At 35.2% G+C, this 21,323-nt stretch overlaps 1 protein-coding gene across 24 annotated transcripts in view; it reads right to left on the bottom strand.

Annotated features, from left to right (window-relative positions):
• RIMS2 (regulating synaptic membrane exocytosis 2) overlaps nucleotides 1-21,323 on the bottom strand; it is a 436,018-nt gene that overhangs the window by 164,233 nt on the left and 250,462 nt on the right. For all 24 annotated transcript variants that reach the window (XM_090137872.1, XM_090137865.1, XM_090137886.1 and 21 more), the window contains 3 exons: nucleotides 14,323-14,453; nucleotides 12,398-12,569; nucleotides 11,679-11,832 (listed from right to left, as the gene is read on the bottom strand). In XM_090137872.1, the coding sequence (XP_089993998.1) occupies nucleotides 11,679-11,832; nucleotides 12,398-12,569; nucleotides 14,323-14,453 (457 nt within the window). The remainder of the gene's footprint in view (nucleotides 1-11,678; nucleotides 11,833-12,397; nucleotides 12,570-14,322; nucleotides 14,454-21,323) is intronic.

The raw sequence follows: 21,323 nt of genomic DNA, 5'->3' as shown, positions 1-21,323 counted from the left end.
CACAATGGTGTGTCTGCTCCAGTTCTCTAGACGTCTAAAAATAGGTAACAAGTAGGTAGGAGGTTTAATCTGATTGTTCAATTAAGTGCAAGATTTTTTTACTCCTGCCACAGGATGATATATTCTGAAAAACAAATGGAAAAAAAATTAAGTAAAAACTGAGAGTAAACCTAAGGGAGCTCAGGACAAAGCAGTATCAATGTTCTGCTTGGGTGACTGGCATAGAATGATGCCCAGCCTCACCTCCCAGCAGAATACTCATAGAACAAGTGCCATTGTATTTGCTACTAAATATTTGAGCAAGAGAGTCCCATTTGGTTGGGAAAAAAGAGGCAGAAGTCACCAAAGGGATGCAGAGCAGCAGGATTCTGGCCTCTTTGTTAACCTTGGCTCTGACCTGGAAGCAGAAGAGCAGCTGCTGTGCAGAGACGCCAACAGCAGCTTTTGGGCTCTGCAGCTAAGCAAGGACTGGAGAATGGGAAGAACAGGCAACTGGTGCTCATCACATCAGTGCCTGAAAGGGTTTGTACTATGAAAGACATAAAAGACTTGAATGAACTGAATGTCATTCATCACCTAGTTCACCCCTGTGAATGAATGTAATTATTTATAACAAAGGCTGATTTTATTTATATTTACAGCTTTAACATATTTTTAGAATATTATCTTTCATATCCTAGAGGAAAAATTCACTTCTCTGAGGATGAAAATAGCCAACTGTTGTCCCAGTGGGCTGAAGATTTCCACTAGGAAACAAAAATACAAGGGCCTCTCTTTCCCCTCAAGCCCCCATCCACCTTTTTCCAGATTTTCCTAATACCTCAACTCCAAATCCCCTTCCAGGATCTAGAGACCATCTTCTCTTTTTATATACAGAATTCTGTCTTCAATCCCACCACACAACTAAGCTGCAGGGAAAAGACAGGGCATTGGGAAGGTGAATGGGCCAGGATCAAGACCTGCCCTAAGGATGGGCGTAGAGAAAGAAGAGCCATATTTCAGGGCTTTCTTCAGCTACTAGTCCTGCAAAGGGACCTGTGTCTTTTAACAGCTTTAAAATGTAGTTTTAAATGTTGGTTAGAAATCATTTAAATTGAGATTTCTTACTTGGCTTTGTCTTTGGAAATCAATGTTTTCAGGAAGGACAGAGGAAGGAAAACGTCTATTGAATCTGCAATGTCAAGAATTACTGCCTGGAATATGAAACTTCTGCAAAGTAATCACATTAAACTTATTTACAATATCTTCCATTAACATCAGAAATTGAACAGATTAGAAGGTCCACAGGTCAAAATCCTTTACTGAACTGAGTATCCAAAATACAAGCGTAATTACTGGCATCATAGTTCTCATAAATTTTGCAAGATTAATTTCATAATCTATGCATTCTAGCTGGTAATATTGTTTTTAACCTATTGACAACGTAAATTTGAATATGTAGGCTGTAGTCCCCTCCTTAACCATGTCTTTTCCAAATACCACCATTATCTTATATTCATATCAAGTAATTGAACCAGTGTCCATAAAACAGAGAAAGCACAACTCATAATCTTTCTGGGAAGTGTGACAATGAAGTCTCTCATCAACAAATTATTCCAAAGGAATACTGCTAAGGGGCTGTTGTTTAGTGTTTTCAATGCATATTTAATATCTATTTTGAAATGTTTGACCAATATGTTGTAAAATATGGTGCATATTTCAAGAGTAAGAAGATGAAATCCTTTCTATCAAATTCAAAATTCTGCAAAGAGTTTGAGCACATAATACCTGGAACATTGAGTGCATCAAATAAGTGCACTGATGACAATGGTTTGTATGTCTTTGATGTATTTTAAACATGAAGAATGATAATTAAGCCTCCCTGTCACGGTACTTGAATATAAGTTATTATTAAAATATTCTTAATTATTAGCATTTTTCTGATAACTGGATGCTAGCAGTTTGCAACTTCTGAATAAAAATAATACTAAAAAAAAATAAAAACACTTGTTTCTGGTAAAAGCCTCAACATAAGAAGAGTAGCACGTGAGGTTCGAAAGTTTATCAAAGTCTATTTGACCAACCAACAAAGAACTGACATGGATAAGAGATGAAATGAGTAATATGAATAAGGTGTTAGCTTAAATGGTGAAAGTACGTCAGATATTTTGGCTCAGAAATTCTTTTCATCTTGTGGAAAGAAGGGAAAGAGCAGACCAAGCTCTCAAGGAGGGGATCCTATCCATTACAACGTGGGAACATTTTACTAGGTTTGGTGAACTCCTTGGGGGAACAAAGAGTATTGAAGCATGCTTGTATGATCTCCTTCCCTGAAGCTCAACAAAAGCCTTCACAACCATTTAGAGTAACTTAGTGCTACCACTGTTTTTTCTATATTCAAAGCTGACACATAAGCAACCCTAAAATCAGTCTTACAACAAATGTCTTAAGAATTTACTCTCTCATATTCATCCAATTTGTGCCTGAGGGTTCTTCATGTGAACTAATTTCTCATGCAGTCTCACTGTCTGCATGTCAATCTGTCACTTCTTCCTCCTGTGGTTTTTCAAGTTTTCGACCAATCTCATCTAAATTGTCAGAAAGGTTTAAATACCAAATGTAATTAAGTTCCTACAGATCTTTGAAAAGGGTTGCAGAAATAGAGATATATTTGAATCAGAACCCTTTTGTGGAAAAGAAAGAAAATCAAAGTAAAATTTGAGCGCACACGGTGAAATCATACTAGTCATAGCAAACATATTCTGTTTCCAAGTGAACGTGTAAGACATGAGAGGGATCTAGGGATATTTCCAGAGAGAGCAGAATGGAAGAAACATGGGAGAATAAGGGTAAATGTAATGGGAACTAGGCTTTATTAGACCTCCTTTTAAGAAATGGTTTGGGGTTTGTAGAGAACCTGCTTTAGCAGGTGCGTTGGACTCAATGATCTTCTGAAGTCCCTCCCAACCCCTGCAATTCTGCAATTCCATGATCCTGTGATTTTTTTTTCTCACTATGATAGCACTGGTTCTATTTTCTTAACAACGTGTGCTTCATTTCTTAAACTTAACTGAAAGATAATTAAATGAACCAATTCTCAATGAGATTCTCATAATTAAAACTGCAGCAACTGCAAAAAGTCCCACATGAAAAATGCTATGAAATTTAAGCTTGTAAAAACTTTACGTTATGAATTTATTTATGTTTAATTAAGGGAAACTTCTCAGATATGCCAACTGTATTCATAACTGGGAATTTAAAGCAGTGCTAAACTGTAAAAACGTATCAATACAAACACTGATTTTGGTAGCAATTCACTTACCCCATGCTTCCATTCTAAAAATACTTACGTTAGTTCTCAAACAACTATAATACAACAGTGATCCTTTAAATAAAGCTTAAGCAAAATAGCATTTTCCTAGTACAGTTAATAAAGCTTACTACAGTTCACCTATCAAAGCTCTACCTAAATTAAAGGCAGACAAAGCAAGTATAATGGTATAGTATTGCTCCAATATCAATACTGAGATGTCATGAGTAGAGAAACAAAGCCAACAAAGAACCTATGGCTGAAAAGCAGACATGTAAAGCTGAGGAACATTTAAGCAATTTAGCATCTGCACAATAGGTAGCAAAAGCACAACAATAAAATATCAAATTAAATTTTGCATGTATGTGGAAGCAATAAGCATTTCTGGCATGCTGAAAGTTTACCTGAATTATATGAATATAAGCCTTTATCTGGAAAACAAATATTGAAATGAAGTAGTGTCAGGGAAAATTACATGAATCACTACATGTAACAGGGATGGTCAGAACCTTAAACTTCACTGTAACTGCTTCTGCAGACTGAAGAATTTGATACTTCAGGCCATATTTCAAAAGCAAAATCTCAATTAGATTTGAGAAATTAAACCACAAAAACACCAATCACTTCTGGTTTGACATTTATATTCTGCAGTCAGGGAGGACTGCAGGAGGTCAGTCATCTCCAATTCTCAAATACAGCTGCTTATTTACTGTAAGCAAGTGTTCAACTTTTTACGGGCAAAACGTATATTCAACTAATTATACAGGTTGCTACCCTTAAATGACTGTTGGCACCTCGGCAGAAGTTATTAGCAGAACTTTCCTGAGAGGTAGCTATGAATACTACTTTAAATTTCACGGACTCTGTAGTGATGTTAAAGTCAATCTTTTATCTCCAGCTAGTGAATGATTTGATTTGGTAAAAATGCAAAACAGTGGACACGAATGAAAATGTGAAATATTACTTTGCATTTGTAGATTTTGTAAATGTGACTTCCTTGAGGTAATAGGAAGAAGACACGATGTCAAAACAATATGAATATGCCCTGGCCGTTAGCAAGACCTTATGAATGTTTTGACTACTTATAGGTGGACGGCAGTTTACAATTATCAATTAGCTATTGCAATGTTCACAGACATCATTTAAGAAAGTGTAGCAGACAACAGGATATGACATTGTTAGAGAAAAAGGGAAAATAACAATTTCTTGCCAACCAGTGCTGTTTGGAATGTACGGGACAACCAGGTTCCTTCTGACAAGTTGGAGTTTTTCTGACAGCCAGCTACATACTGTTTTAACTTATATACATTATCACTAAATCATCTAATACCTGCAAATCTGAAATCTCTATCTTCAAATTGTATTTTTTGATAAACAATTATTTTTTGTTACCTGGCTCCAGAATTCCATTAATTTCTAATAAAATAATCAGGATTTTCTCAGAATGATTTACAAACATTTAGATCAGAGCTTCCGTGGTTACATTTTTTCTAACATTTGCATTTGTTGGCACAGGTCTATTCCAGTTATTAATTGCATGAAAAATTGACTCATCTCTGGCTACAAAATTATGAAAAAGGAAGTATGGGTAAGTTTTTTAGTTTCCTCCAGCAAAGGTCCAAGAATGTCATTAAAAATCAATTAACAGTCTATAAATTACTTATATAATTAAAAAGGATAGATATTCTGAATACAACTTCTAGAAAGATCTAGAAAACTATAGAGCTTCTTTAAGAAGCCAGGAATGTAGAAATAGTGAGATTATAATGTAGCGAGGACTAGGGAAGCCATGTATTTTTCCATACGGTTACAACACAGAAAGGAAAGAGTAATATTCAATTCATTTGAAGATTTCATCAGAATCTTTACGATTATATGATAGTTTATTATGCTACAACAATTAAAAAAAACGTACAATGACTTTAGCCAGAAAAGGAAGCCACTGCACAGATCTCTGTCTTTTAGAATCTTTTTAAATTTGACCCAACTATTTATTTATCTGCTGCCTAGCAAGGTTAGTTTGCCCTATACATCAAGTTGCTTCAACAGAAAACACTGTTTTCCTGTCATTACATGGCAAAAGAGTAGTTTAATGACATGATTTTATCAAGGAAACAGAGCAATAGGATTATAAGCAATATTCAAACTCCCATAAACTGCTGCAGTGTTGATAGAATTTGAAATATTTTTGTAGTTTAATTACAGTTTAGTAAGGTTTATTTTTATTTTTTCAAAGATCAAATAATTTCTTAAATAATTTTATTTTTTTAATTGGGAAAAAGAAAAATATTTTGATAGTTTAAGGCCTTTTTAGACACCCCTGTATCATGTTAAATACCTTTTCATTAAAGTATTTAATAAACCATAGATGTACAATAAATATAAGTAAATCATAGGTGCATAGTCGATCTAATACTGGTGTGTGTATATATATATATATGTATATTCATATTCTATGAACAAAACATCAGTACATGCAAACAAAGTTAACATGCCCAACGCCTGTGCTTCATAAAAGAAAAAGAAAGAAAAAGAAAGGAGAAAGCATGAAAGAGAAATATAAGTTTCATCACCACTAAGGGTAAACTTCTTATAAAATATTCACTGTTCATAGTCTGTGCTACTGACCTTAAAATGCTCCATATTATAATTTACCTATTAGTAAAAAGCATTATTATGATATCCTCAACTAAGATGCAGTTACATTGATTTAAAATTCTCATACAGATTCATAATATTCACAACACATTAAAAGGAAATTGCTGAGAAAGCAGGTTCCTGATTCTCGAGTAAACTAAGATTCTGAGTTCTAAAGAATTTCATAGCTTTTATTGGAATGCACAATTTTGCAGTGCAGGGCCCCAGGTCTCAGATACACTGTTTAATTAATTATTATTAGACTTCAATTATTTTGATACTATCAAGATTAGCTCTATATGTTCTAGAATATAGAGTTGAAATTTTGACAGATAAAGGTAAAGAGGACTTGACTTAACAGATAAAAGCACTCAATCCATTTTTGATTTGATGACAAAGTCACTGAGTATAAATAAATCAACAAAAAGCCTCAGAAACCAGCAATGACAAGTCCATCTAAAACAGTTTCTTCAAAAAATGAATAAGCAGTATGGTGAATAAGCACTTTGTGAATTCAGTGTATTGATCTGGTGTTTCTAGTTGTAAATGATAACTTTTAGCATGTTAAAGTCTAATCAAACAAACAAAACTGACCATATTATTCAAAATATTTTGCTTATGCACTATGATTTTTTATTTCTATCTGAATGACATACAATTTAGAAAAGTAATGCTATATATATTATATATGTACTTCTTTTTTTCAATTGCTATATGCATATTTCTTCTGTATTTTTCTATATAAATGCATTCTATTTGTGCACCCAGAAAAAAATTGGTACAATAATCACTCTCCCATCTCTTTTTTCAAGTATATCTTGTTTAACAGTCAAAAAAGTCAGCAAATGAAGTTATCAATGACTTTAAAGCCCAGAGCAACAAAACTCATCACTTATAAGAAAGCTACTTCACAGTTTTCTTATTATAGTTATTTTGATTCTGACTGACTTTTCTGGTGTTCAGATCTGAATAAAACACCATTTTGTTGATCATCTTGGACTTAATTTCCACTCTCATTTCTGAAACCTCATAGACAACATTTTCAGCAGAGTTTATTGCACGTAGATTCACTACTTTTCCATGATGGAGAATGCTTAAAATACAAAACATCTTTTTAAACAATACTGTGCATTCACTGCGTATTTAGGGCAACAAAGCTGGTGAGTGGTCTGGAGCACAAATCTTATGAGGAGCAGCGGAGAGTACTGGGATTGTTCAATCTGGAGAAGAAGAGGCTCACGGGAGACCTTACTGCTCTCTACAATTGCCTGAAGGGAGGTTATGGTGAGGTGGAGGTCGGCCTCTTCTCCCATGTAACTAATGATAGTACTAGAGGGGATGGCCTCAAGTTGTGCCAGGTGAGGTTCAGGTTGGATATCATTTATTCTCAGAAAGAGTGGTGAAGTACTGGCACCAGCTGCCCAGGGAGGTGGTGGAGTCATCATCCCTGGTGGTGTCCAAGAGACATGTAGATGTGACACCGAGGGACATGGTTTAGTGGGAAATATTGGTGTTACGTAGACAGTTGGACCGGATGATCTTGAAGGTCTTTTCCAACTTTGGTGATACTATGATTCTCATGATAATTAAAAACTCTCCTTCCCGTGCTGTGCATAGCTATGCTATAACTAGGGATCAGAAACTAACTGTTTTTACTGTTTCTCACATTTCTTCCCTTCTATTGGCATTAAGCCATTACAAGCACTGACTTCCTACGCTCCACGGTATGTAGATCAATAATTCCATCAGTTTGGCTTTAAAGCTGCAGACTCTGACTTAGAACTAGAGACAGTAATTTTTTAAATCTTAGGTAACTGGGAAACTCTTAAAATTCCTAAAATAAAACAAAATAATGAAAGATACTTCTTATATATATATATATATCAGTTCAATACAGAACAACAACAACAACAAAACTGTTGGACTTCAAAACATGACAGCCCAGTATCCTTTATCAACTAAGCATTATCAGCCTACACTGCACAAATGTACACATTATGTGGACATAACTTTAAAAGATTGAATAAGAATCTCTCAGATTTTATTTGATGTCTGCTTTCTCTGTTCTGGGAGATTGGGACAAAGTAATTCCTCCTGATTTTCAATCCCATGTCAAAAACACTGCTGACATCCCACAGATTCTAATGGACAACTGTCAGAGCAGTATCAAAACCACATTCAATTTTCAGTGTAATTCGTATTAAGTCTCTTACCTAATATGAGAAAGAAAATCAATACTATGGCCTCATCAACTACAGGAATATTAAAATCTTTTATAAAATAATCTTTGCTGCTTAGAAGTAATATAAAAAGAACTTCAGTTGGCCTACAACTCCACTTATTGCAGTCTGGAATTCTTAATATATGCAGATACTATGTAAAATATTTAAGAAAATTGAAGCTAGTTCAAAAATTCAAAAAATTATCTTCAAGAGAAGGTGAACAGCTGGCTTCTATCACTCTGTATCACAACACAATGTCCACTCTAAGATATTGAGAGATAAAAAGAAGTAGAAACTAAGTTACTATCTCTCTTTGAAAGTTGGTTCCTGGAAGACATTGCATATGAGACTGTGAGAAGCTGACCCTGTGCTGCTGCCTATCTGTAAATATGGGAGTTCAGTCTTCAGGACTGACAATTTGTTCATCTTCAGAACACCAAAATTCAACGATACTAAAAAGAGAATAGCAGTAAGTGGTAGGCGTAGGTGCTTCTTTTAAGCTACCTTCAGAGAATAACATTTAAATGTTGCCTTTGTATATCTGCATTTAACAAAAAATAAAGCTTAGATGTGTACATTCGTATTTATACAAACAACAAACAACCTTGTAATTCTAAATATATCGGTACTTCTCACTAGCAATTTTGAAGGGTATACAATCAAGTATTTCTTATCAAGACTCTTTTCAGCACTATGTGGCTGTAGGCCAAGAGGAAATGGCCACAAACTGAAGCATAGATGTTCCACACAGATGTGCGTAAGGACTTCTTCCCAGTGAGGGTGACGGGAACAGGATGCCCAGGGAGGCTGTGGAGTCTCCTTCTCTGGAGATAATCAAGACCTGCCTGTGCAACCTGATCTAGGGAGCCTGCTTTGCAGGAGAGTTGGACTAGATAATCTCTAGAGGTGCCTTCCAGCCCCTACAGTTCTGTGACTCTGAGATGCTTTGTATTGTACTAACTAATTCTGTATGTAAAAGCATCAAAGAAATTAATAAAAGGTGTCAGGGCCGAACTGCTCTTGAAGCTGAAGACAGCTTTTGCAGCCTCAATAAATGAAATCAATTTAGAGTATAATAGCAGAGTAAGTATTCTAAAAAGTACTTTGAAAGAGATAGGTACACTATTTAGATATGCCCTATCTTTGTTCTGGAGAACAAAATCTTTTTTTGCACACTGTCATGGTGTGCCACTGGAAAAAATCTAGTAGCATCTTCTGCTTCATCACATACAAGACTTGTTAACAAAGGATTTTAAAAGAGCAAGAAACAGAAGAAACGGAGAAATCTTAAGTTTAGCTTAATGTTCTTTTAAAACCTCCAAAAAACGGTAGAAGAAACAAGCTTCTATAAGATGTTATTGAAGTATTAAAGGTGTAAGTCATAAGATGTTCTGTCTGGTCTTCATCAGTCCACTGTAGTTTAGGTTGGGAGGGGTTGTTTAGAGGATACCTAATGCAACATCTGTTTCATGCCTGGCCAACTTACACTGCATTACTTACAGCCTTTTGCAATTGAGTTCTGGATACCTCCAATGTGATATTCTAATACCTCCCTCAACGCTAAGCAGTGGACAGACATTTCAGAGGTGTGACATCAATTCACACAAAAAAATGTATTTTTAAACTGCTACCATGCTCTGACCGGGTACAAATTTTCTATTAGATTCCTTTCCAGTCCCAAACAAGAAGGGATTTTAATTCCAAAGGACATTCTTCTCTATATTTGTCATGTAAAAGTATATTTTCAAACTGGAAATAGTATGTAATACACAAGGATCCAAGAATCAAATATATTCCCAGGACACTAGAGAAAATCTTTCCTTATGGAATTTGAATCTCAGTAGGAAAGTACATATCATTAGGCATCAGAGGCATTCTCCTGTCAATAGCTTATAATGCATCTTTGGCTAAAGTTTGTACATCATGAGGCATCCAACTATTGCTCTAGGAGCAATAAGACTAAGTCACTCTTCATGACAATCAGCAGGATTTCTACCTTAAACCTAAGGATTTGGCAAGTCCTTTGTTTTCCTCCTCATTTCAAGAAAGGCATGATTTTTAAGTTTAAAACCTCATTGACTATCACATTTTGTAACAATATCATTGAACAGATCTGTAATCAAGTTCCACTACAGATCTTTTCCAAAAGCATTTACTACCTTATTCATTTATTCTTCAGGGCAGTTACTTATTGCACAGATGGGAATTATTATAAACAAAGAGGGTTTGTTTTCAAGATGGATTTTTTTTTTTTAAATTAAAATTTCACAAATTTCAAATAGAAATACATATTGAAATGTCCAACTGGTCTGCAAGTATTTTTACATGGCAGACAGCTTACTATAAGTGTGGCAAGATAGCAGAAAGTACAGAGAAAAATAAATTTTAAGAATTTACGTAAAGAACACTTATGGTCTTTGAGAAGACTGAAGAGAAATTGACTGAAAAAGCATTATTTATTAATTATTATTTCTTTCACCCTTCTGTGGGCCGGTATAATCTTACAACTTGAAGGCTATGCACTTCAACTCCCAGTTAATGTAACTATCTCAGAACATTATGATATGGAGCATTTTAATTCTTCTCACCATCTAGTGCACATACACAAACCCTGCCAACTACTTTTAATACTTACATACCAGAAAACAATTAATAGAGGGTCCACACAGAACACAGCAAATATGCAAGCTTATTTGTGAGCCTACACAGGCATAAGCTTCTGTGAGTTTGTGGGAGTTATCACAAACACACATACACACCCACGTGCAATGACCAAATAAAATTCAAAGGCTCTTGGAAATAGTTTTCCCCCTTTTTTTTCCTGCACGAGTTATCTTTAAGAAAAATAAAAGATTTTTCACAGTGTCAGTTGACACTTTATATTGTTCATTCAGTGAAAGATGACTCTGAAGACTACTCTGAATCACTGAGAGTAGTGAGCAGTTAAACTAGAGAAACAACACAGCATTAAGGAAATAGATTTTCAGATATTCTATTTTCCGAATATCTACTGGTAACATGAAACTATTGTGAACCAAGTATACCAAACTCTATAAAATAGAAATGAGAGACATTCCATTTGTGAATGTAACTGCATAAAACTATTAAAACAAAGCAATAGGCCACGGCATTGCTTTCGTAACTTATCTTATTATACTCAGCTCACTTTATTTTTAAGTATTACCTTAAGAGAAAGTTACTGCACTTTCACTTTTGGTTAAACTGAAAAGATAAATGTAATATGGTAGATAGGACTTTAAGAAAAAGAGAGCACATCATAGAAGAGCAAGTTAACTTGCTCAAACTCATAATCTGAACCAGGTTGTCTCTTAAGAAAACAATGTTGTATTGCACAGTGTTCAATAATACCATTGGTAACATTTCAGACTCTCAAAAGTAATCATAAATAACTTGATTCATAACAGCTGCAAATGAACACAAATTCTGTCAGCTGCCATTTAGAAGAATTTAACATATTTTTTATATAAATCCGAACAAACTATGCACCACGGATAAAACTAACAACCTACTTTGTAACCTCCGCGTGGGACTCTCGCCATGGAGCTGTCTTCGTGGCAAATATGGTGAGGGATGGGGAAGTGGCAATGAAGAGACATCATGTGTTTGAAGTTTGTACCAATGAGGTTCATCATCTAGTAGTGCTGTCTCTAACTCAATAAGAATCTAAAAGAAAAAAAAAAGATTAAAAGTAGGAAACCATTATATAACTGCATTTTAAAATAGGAATGTTCATAAATTTTATTCTAATATTCCCTTACTGTTAAGGACTTTGTCTTTTAACTTAATGCATTTGCCTTTTAAAAGTGTTGTTAAAATCCTGCACTTTAAAAGAAGGCATTTTCTATGCCTTTCTAATACTAAATACACCATTTTTTTTTCACATGGCCCTTATCACCTTACAGCAGTCTTAACAGTATTCAAACAACGTGTAGAGAGTTACAAGTTACAGCACCATTTCAATATTCTGTTAAAATAAAAGTATGTGAAATGCGGATTTTATTAAACATTTCTCAAACAAATTGAGTGCATCCAGTTACTAAAACAGAAGAAATATAGAAAGAATCTCAAATCAGTACTATCTGCCAAGTACAACCGAATGAAATAAGGACAAATTAACAATTTTAAACATCTTTGCTTTGCTAATGATTACTTTATTAAAAAATACTGCATCCTAAATATGAATATGTGGACTAATGTATTCCTGTAATAAGTACCAATAATTGTATACCTCTCCTAAAAATTCACTTTCTTCCTCCCGAACTCGTGCTTGGTCCCAAAGGGTAATTTCTAACATTCGTTCTCTAAATTCTCTCCGATGAACTGGAGAATAAATAAATGTCTGGTTCCACTTGGGTTCCAATGTTTTCTTTACTGTTTTTGTTCTTCTTTTATTTTTATCACTGAAACAAACAAACAAACAAACAAAAATAACAACAACAACAAAAAAACAACAAGGATTAAATATAAACTGTAAAAAATGTATCATGAAAAGCAGCAAATCTTAAACCAGCAACATATTGGGTAGTGTTATGGAAATACTCTAATAATGTATGTCAGTTTGTTCTTGATACAACGAAGTTCAATGTATGTATTGGGGATAATTTGTTACTTGAAATGAAACTCTGAAGTTAGCTGATTTCACAGTTTGCATGTCAATTCCAAATTTAAGAAATTCCCTCAGAAAGAAGAAATTGTTTTCTATATTTGTTTTGAAAACAGTAAACATGAATTTTTCATAAATACATGTATACTTCTATGGACAGGATTCCCATGAGTCATAGACCAATAGTACCATGCATGAGCAGACAACGCTGGACACAGCAAAAAACTGCATTTCAGATAAGTAAAGCCAGTTAAGACACCAGAAGCCCTGGGAATATGTTACATAAGCTCTTCCAGCAACACTCAGAAACAGTGGTCTCAAAACAGTTTCCAAGACAATCCTTTGGGTCACCAAGTTGAAGGCAGATCTCCACCATGAGACGAGCCTGACTTTTCGGAGCCTTATGCACGGCTACCGTGGGAATACTGGTCAGGCTCAAGGGTTTGCTGAGAGTGGTGTGTTTTCCAGAATATTTCTGCTTGCAAGAACTTGTATATTCTGACGAAAATGAGTTTCACTAGAAAATACCCGCACTCCTTTTATTGACAATATTGAGAAGAGTTCTCTGAATAATGCTTAATTTTAAACCTGCTGATTGACACTTATGCAGCTGTGGCATTAAAATTAATGTGGATTTTTTAATATGGCAATGAAGTACTTGCATACTTTGGAAGTACGTACAATTGTAATATAGTTACTATATTTATGAACAGTTACTTAGAAACTGGGTCAACAGATTAACTAAGACATAATATTTTTAGACACATTATTAAAGCAAATAATGCAATTATTATATTACAATAAAAATTCATTTACCCTTGAAAACTGAAATAAGTTACAGTGGACAAGCTTTTCCATTCAAATCTGTTTAATCAAAGAGAATTCTGTATTTTCATCTAATTAAATGCTTGACTTATATAAGCGTATTTTACCTCTAGCACGTTTTCTTCTCTAACACAAGAAATATATTTTGCTTACTTAGCTTTTACTTCTGAGGAAAATAAAATGAATTTTCCTGCCATATGACAACTTGCTGATTCTTATATATTTGATAGAAAACATGTTTTAATTTCAAAAAGTTCTGAACATTTCACATAAATAGGAAGAAGACGAAATAATTCTTGTGAAACACCAATTACTATTAAAAAAATAAATCCATTTCACTTGCAATTTTTTTTCCTGCTTTGAATGGGAGAAACCAACCAGCTGGTCTGATCAGTCTAGAAACTGTGAACCTATTTTTGCAGCATTTTCTTTGCTCTAGACAGGAATAACTGTCATAAAGAACACGGGTATTACAGAACACTAACAACATGCTTTGCAAATAACAGTTTCACATGCAATATCGTACACCTGCCTTTACTTTTCTATTCAGCATTTAACAAAATAGCCAGTGAAGGTCAGTTAATATTCAGTGTCCAAAGACATACTGTTGTTACACAGCATACTCTATTAAGGAACTTCAAACTGTAATATATTTCCTTAAGTGTATGACAGGTAAGCTCAGCTAATTCTTACTCAAATACTTCTTGTCCTTCTGTTCACCTTACCTTCTGTCTGGAAGAAAATAAATTTTAACATAAGGATTCCTTGGCCTCCCATCTTCCCTTGAAGGAAGATCCTTTGCTCCCAGTATTGTCACTATTAACTGATGACCAACCTTGTCGTACCACAGTTTTATCTGTAATGAGAAAATATTAATTAGTGGACTCATTTCTAAAACAAAGTACCATATTAATTTTTAAATTAAATTTACTCATTAGCTTATATTTACACTGGTTGCTTAAGCACAAAATATTGCGTACTAGTTTGTAGTAAAGCAGAAAAATATATTCATACTATAATAGCTTCAGAATGTACCTGGAGTTACTCATTTTAGAAGCTTGTATAATGAACATTATTTCATACTGTTTTTTTCTCATGGTATTAGGGTTAGGATTATTGTTTCTTGGCAGCATAATGCATTACTTGGTAATGCAATGTGTTACTCGCACTACTGATGTATGGTATTCATATGTATACATTTCTAGGTATTTTATGCACAATGAATGAATGAATGTTTATGCCCTGCTGTGCTAGAAAGACCATGGGATAAGGTAAGAATAACCCCCCAAAGTTGTAAGAGAGAGAGAGGTTCAGTAGAACAACTCTCTTCCCAATCAAATTCAGCAACAGCAAGGCAAAAACTAGCATTACTATCTGTAGAAATCATTATTAAACAGTCTTAGACTTTATCTAGCAAACATTTTCACTATGTTCATTAAGTGCTGCTGTTTAGCTATTCTAGTTTGAATAATATAGCCGCAAATGTATCATTCAAGGAGAGGATACACCTACTTTACAGCACTAATTCTAACAGGGGATATGGAGCAGGTAGGGCAAAACAAAGCTTTTCAAACAGCCAGGGAGATATTACATGGGGGTACCTGTGAGATAGCGTTAACTGCAACTGACAGAGAAAGCTCTCTTCACGGCCAGTTTGATGGTCATTTAAAGAAGTTCCCTCCCTGAATTTATGGGAATGAGAGTAATGCCTGGCTTCACAACAAAGCAGAGTACGTTTAAGCACAGATACACTCTAGATAAGGTATACATCAATAAACCCCAGCTAAGGTAAACATCAGAGCTATATGCACTTTCTGTGGAGCATTATTTCAGATATGGGATCTTCATCTGCTACTACAGCTTCTCATCTTCAGCATTTCAGTGATTTAGAGAAAGGTCTTGACACAATTCTTAAGACTTCTGACCAATCAACAAGAGGCTCATTTAGCTTTCAACTGTTCCTAATTAATGAAGTAATTGAGATGAGAGTAAGACATACCAACTCATTTAATGGTGGGAGTGTACTTCTTCCTATACCATCAGAGTAGGAAGAAGTAGCTATTCCTATACCTATCCTGCAGCCACCAATGAGCAGCATTTGGACTTCAGAAGAGGGTGGATAGAAATCCACTATTATCATGTTACTGGCTCTTCTACTAACTTTGTATGTTTCTGGTACCAGCGGTAAAAGGGTTTTGTGACTACTGAAGTAGAAAATAGTGTGAGAGAAATTAATAAGTTTCTAGAGACATTTCTAGATGTTGTTCTTCCATGCCTGTAAAGCAAGGGAATTTGTCAATATTTCTCTAAACTGATAATATCCAGACTACAGATCTGGTTTACAGATAACAAGTAGAAAGCTTAGCACCAACAATATGAGCATCAATGATATGAACTCGAAGAGAAGCTTTGTTGACCTCTGCAGTGCATGTCAAATTACATGATCTCTGACCCTAAATCAATCCTCCTCCTGAAGGGAGTCCTCATCTGCTCTTAAGCACTGGCTAATCCTACACACCAAGGGGAGCTGCACTGAAGAAAATCTTCATCACCTGCCTTTTTCAGGTGAAAAATTAACCTTCCTTAAGCAGAACCCAATGTATTTATGATCCACAAACTCAATGAAGTTAACACAATCCACACCTAAATCCAAAACAATGCAACTACAATTCTTCACTCATATTTAAGCTAAATATTTCTTTGCTATAGTTGTTTGACTGGATTTTTGCAGGAAGACTTTGCCAAAATGGTTTGGAGAATGAGACTGAGGGGAATGTTAAATCACCTAACGCTACGTCTTTGAGATGCTCTATTGTCTGTGTTTTGCCACAAGAATTCAAAATTTGCACTAACACACATCTAATACTCTTCTATTAATACTCTGACAAAATTTGAAAAAAAAATGTACATAATAGGCATACTGTCTCAGTAATTCCTTACTGGCCAGGTCAGGAGGCAGAATTATGACCAAAAATGTTAACATTCATCATACAGAAAAAAACACTTGCAACCCAGGAATTAATTTGGATGAAAAGATGAGAAGGAAAGAAAGCTAGAGTGCAAGAATGGATGAAGAATTCCTTGGAGGGGACGACGGGTTTGCATTCTCATGGGTTTAGAAGAAGGAAGATGGGAACGATAAGAAACAGAATGACTGGAAAAGTAAAATATAATGGATGTGGTGGAACACAGGAACAACCGAGTCATTGACATCAAGGACCAAAGAAGAGGGGAAAAACTGGACTGGATGAGAAAAATTGAATGAGTCAACAAATGAGGAACAATCCAGGTCCTAACTGGCACAAAAGGCATTGCATAGTTAGATTAAAAGTGAAGAAAATACGATAAGAAGTCAGGACAGGAAATTGTAAAAGAAAGTGAGAAAGAAGGAATTAGGATAGCATACTGAATATGAAAAATGGGTTTGGGTGTAGAACTGACCTAATTCTGTCTCATTTGCACGTGCCTTATGACATAACATCCAGATGGATGGTATTTTCCTCAAAGAAGCTTTTCTTTTCTATTCATAAAAAGTTCAATTAAGACCTTTGTAGCCAATTGCAGTCTGATTCCATCCCTCCTTCTTTCCCAGAGGCCTTGTGTGTTGGAGGGTGGTACTGTTTATAAATAACATATTCTTCACTGTCTGGAAGCTTGGGCTGAGGCTTTGGAGTCTAAACTGAAGTACTACGAAGTGTTTGAATTGAAGTCTAAAGTATGTATTACATCTGAACAGTGCTTATGTCACTGAAAAATCAGAAGCTGGTTGTCTCAGATTTTGATGATAAAGTCTCAATTCTTTATTGAGAAATGCAGAAAAATCCTACTACACCTCAGATAATATCGTATGAATTTCATATAGTGAAATAAATATGGGATACTATGTGTATAACAGGAAAGCTGGTGAGAAAATGATTTTTTTTTTCTTTATAGTATTGTTAAGCAGTTTTGTAGAAAAGATTCTTAACGCTACAGAGTGAAGAACACTGAATAATTATTCAATCCTCACTGAGACTCAGTGAGACAAGAATGCGCAGGTACTGTGAAGCTCAGCACCAATAACTTAAGCAGCTGAATAACAGAGGAGAATCTACAAATCTTCAAGTAAAAGCTTAGACTATTTAAGAAACTGTGACACGTGCACTCCTGATCTAAATGGGGGAAAGAGAAAGCCAAAATTACAGCATAGAAAATGCATCACAGAAAAACAAGATGGCTGATGAGCTGGTGCATATGTGGACTAACCAAACCTGTAAGAAACATCTAGAATAGAACTTTGTCAATCTGGATAATTTAGGATCTCAGCAACTACAACTTAATCTAGTCAGAAAGTGATTCCATCTGAAGGCTTTCTAGAGATATTTTTCCTTAATGCTGAAGTCCTGGAACTTATAATTAGCCACACACACGCTCACATGCTGTCCTTCCTTAGGCAGATGCACACCTAATGCTTGACTAAATTTCTGCTGTGACCTACATTCAGGCAAACAGATATCTGAACACAATAAACCCTGAAACTGTGAGATGGTCTGTCATCCATAGAGCTCAGCAGATGCTGAACTCCTGGAGATGGGCTTCCAGGTAGAAACACCTGATGTACGAAGCAGAATAAACAAGAATACTTCTGTAGACAGATGATGAAGGTACCTTTTAGGGGTAGAAAAGTGGGGGCTGAGGGGCTGAGAGTCTGGTCCTAGTTTCAAGAATTTTGATTTTTATCCAATATTGATACAATGCTAGATCAGTGCACGTTCTAGTTGGCAGGTCTGGAATCTGATACACTAAAATTAAGCTTCTTTCGCTATCACCACATCACACACTTGTATTCATGACCACAGAATATCTCAGCTTCACATAAGACTTCCTGCTCCAGGGAAGAAAAGGATGCTAAAGGCATTTCTCTGAGAGACAGATTCAATTTCTGTAGCCTAAAAAGAGCTTAGAAAAAAGATGTACATTTTCCAGAATGAGTTTCCCACATATAAAACATTTTATAAAAGTTGACTGTTGGTGTATTCTAAGAAATAAGGATGCAGAAATCTATTACTGCTGTTTGGTCTTCTGAAGGCTCAGAAGAAGAGATGGACATCTCTCTCTGGAGAGGTGACTCACACTCTGGAGTAGCCTAAGTTTCAAATAGACTTATGGGGATGTGTCCTTTATTTGGGCTGGATCATTCTCTGCAGATACTGAGGCACCTACTTCTTTCCTTCAACTGCCAAAGTCTAAGATCTTCCACAAGGCACCTCAAGCTAGTATAAATTTAAATCTACACATTAAGCTAACAAATTCACTGTATTAGATTTCATCCTTTTTCTTTCAGATCTTGTCTTAACTAAAAACTTTTTAATCAATGTAGTAATTAAGATCAGAGTTCTAGAAAAAAAAAGTAATCATGTAATTAGGATCTATACTCTAATAAATATGCATAAGGGAAATCAATTATGAAAATCTAGATAATATTATTGTCATTTCCCATATTCCTCTTTCGTGCATGCTGACTGCTTGAGTGCTTAACAAATTCCAATGTGGTTTTGTGTATTCCACATACAGGCACATGGCATCATAAGTGACAACTTCAGATTTAAAAACAGAATACATTTATACATTCTGTTCTACATTTTATTTCTTTAAGTCTTACTTCATGAATCTTATGGACAAGAGAGACAATTCGTACCACTGGAACTGAATTCCTGCCCTGCAGCCTGAATTTTACCATCCTAGCCAAGGAACTACTCAAACAATGCTAGGTTTGAGAAACAGATGACAAGGCATTTTTGCTCTTGTGGTGTTCATTACAATATTTCATGTAACCTACATAACTGTTTATTAGCATTATTCTTTGAAACTGAGATACTATTGTTTCTTCCCCCCCACATTATTCTGAAATAAGAGATACACCAGCAAGATATACTACTGGAAAAAAAAATGTCTCAATTTATCTATAAAAATGCTTAAAACAATTTTTTTTTTTTTGGACTAAGTTTATGTAGACAAAGAAATTGCCCTGAGGTGGTAAAGTCTCTGGTGTAGCCTAAGATGAGCTTTGGTTGCTTTTAAATCTACCTCTAACAAATGCTGATTACTCAAAGTTGCTAAATCAAACTATTAGTTCTGTTTGCTGCTGTGCGTGTTGGAACAAATACAATATTGTTACACAGAAGAGTTTCTGGGATCTGAGTGCAGAAGATTATGAAGGTATTTAGGTATTTTAATCTAGATATATCTCAAATTTCTTTTTAGTGGCTCCATTTTTTATTTCAATAAGAGCAAATAGATGCATGCATTTATCTTTATGTATGATTAAAAATACCAACGTTCTGCACTGAAACAAAAAGGATGTTTGAAATTTTTGAAGTTAGAAAGAAAAATAGTAGTTAAATGTCAATTATGGGTCAAAATGAGGCTCCAAAAAATGAAAGATACCACATTCATGAACAGATGATTCTCTACCAAGATACTGTAAAACGTCATCCTGTAAGAAAATTGCTTATATGTTAAAATTAATCTAAAAGTTCAAGAAATAGATGTACACTTTTTCAAGTACTGTATAAGTAATAAAAGTTCAGGAGAAAGGTGAATGGTTGGGGAAAATGAACTTGTATGTTTTTCTTTCCAGTAAAACAAGGTTAATTTTTAATTCATCCAGAGATACAAGAGATGGAGTAAATGAATTGAGTGACATAGAGACAGAAGTGCAGAGGAGGAACTTGTGCTAGGATCTGGGACATACACTGGCATCAGTTTCAGACTAACAAGCAGAGAAGACAAGAGTAAAAAAAAAGATGTGCATTTCTTGTCAAGAGCAATGAAACAGAGGTATAAACAGAAATGCTAGAGATGCTCATTCTTACCTTCTACAGACACAGCCATAGCACAGCCCAGAATGTAAAGTATACATCCCAACAACCCAAACAACAGTTCAGAGCTCAGTGTAAGCTAATTTCTCATGCCAAAAAGAAACCAGAGTTCTGCACTACCACTGCACTGCTTCTAACACCCAAGTCAGCTTGTTTAAAGTTCACTGGAGAATTTCTGTTCATCTCTGTAACCTGCGTTATGGAAATAGATTAAACCATCTCAAGCTTCTATCAACCTTCTCTACAAGAAGCAGGCAGGTAGGGGATTTTGTTTCAGCCTAGTCTTAAAGATGCTGCCATGCGGAACATTTCTCATAGATGCATACAATGGGTTGAGTTGGAAGGACTTCAAAACTAGTTCCAACCCCTAGTCTTGTGCAGGGCTGCCTCCCCCCAGATCAGACTGCCCAGGGCCCCATCCAGCCTGGCCCTGAACATCTCCTGGGATGGGGCAGCCCATGGCAAGGTCTCACCTCCCTGTGAGTGAAGAATTTCTTCCTAACATCAAACCTGAATCTCCCCTCTTTTAATTTAAAGCCATTCCCCCTTCTGCTATCACTATTTTCGGCTTGGACAATTACTGAGATCTGTAAATAAACGTTAGGCTCACAGTGTACAGAAACAGAACTGGAGCTAAAGATGGTTCCTATCTACAAGAGCATAAGCAATTTCTCTTCCTGGGTATTGCCAATCAAAACTGAGCTTGTTTTATTTTCTTAAATTACTACCATAGTCATTTGAACAAAGTATATTTTCCATTAGAGAATATTAATTTAAGTAGAACAGACAATTTTTATGTCTATTTCTTTATATAATGTGACTTAAATATGAGACTACTACAAGTAATTTATACATTTTATTACTAC

This window comes from Phasianus colchicus, chromosome 3 (genome assembly GCF_987193195.1).
Source record: "Phasianus colchicus chromosome 3, bPhaCol1.hap1.1, whole genome shotgun sequence".
In the NCBI taxonomy this organism is placed as follows: Eukaryota; Metazoa; Chordata; class Aves; order Galliformes; family Phasianidae; genus Phasianus; species Phasianus colchicus.
The sequence above is the reverse complement of the archived record's forward strand: the minus strand, read 5'-3'. Positions and strand labels throughout refer to the sequence as shown.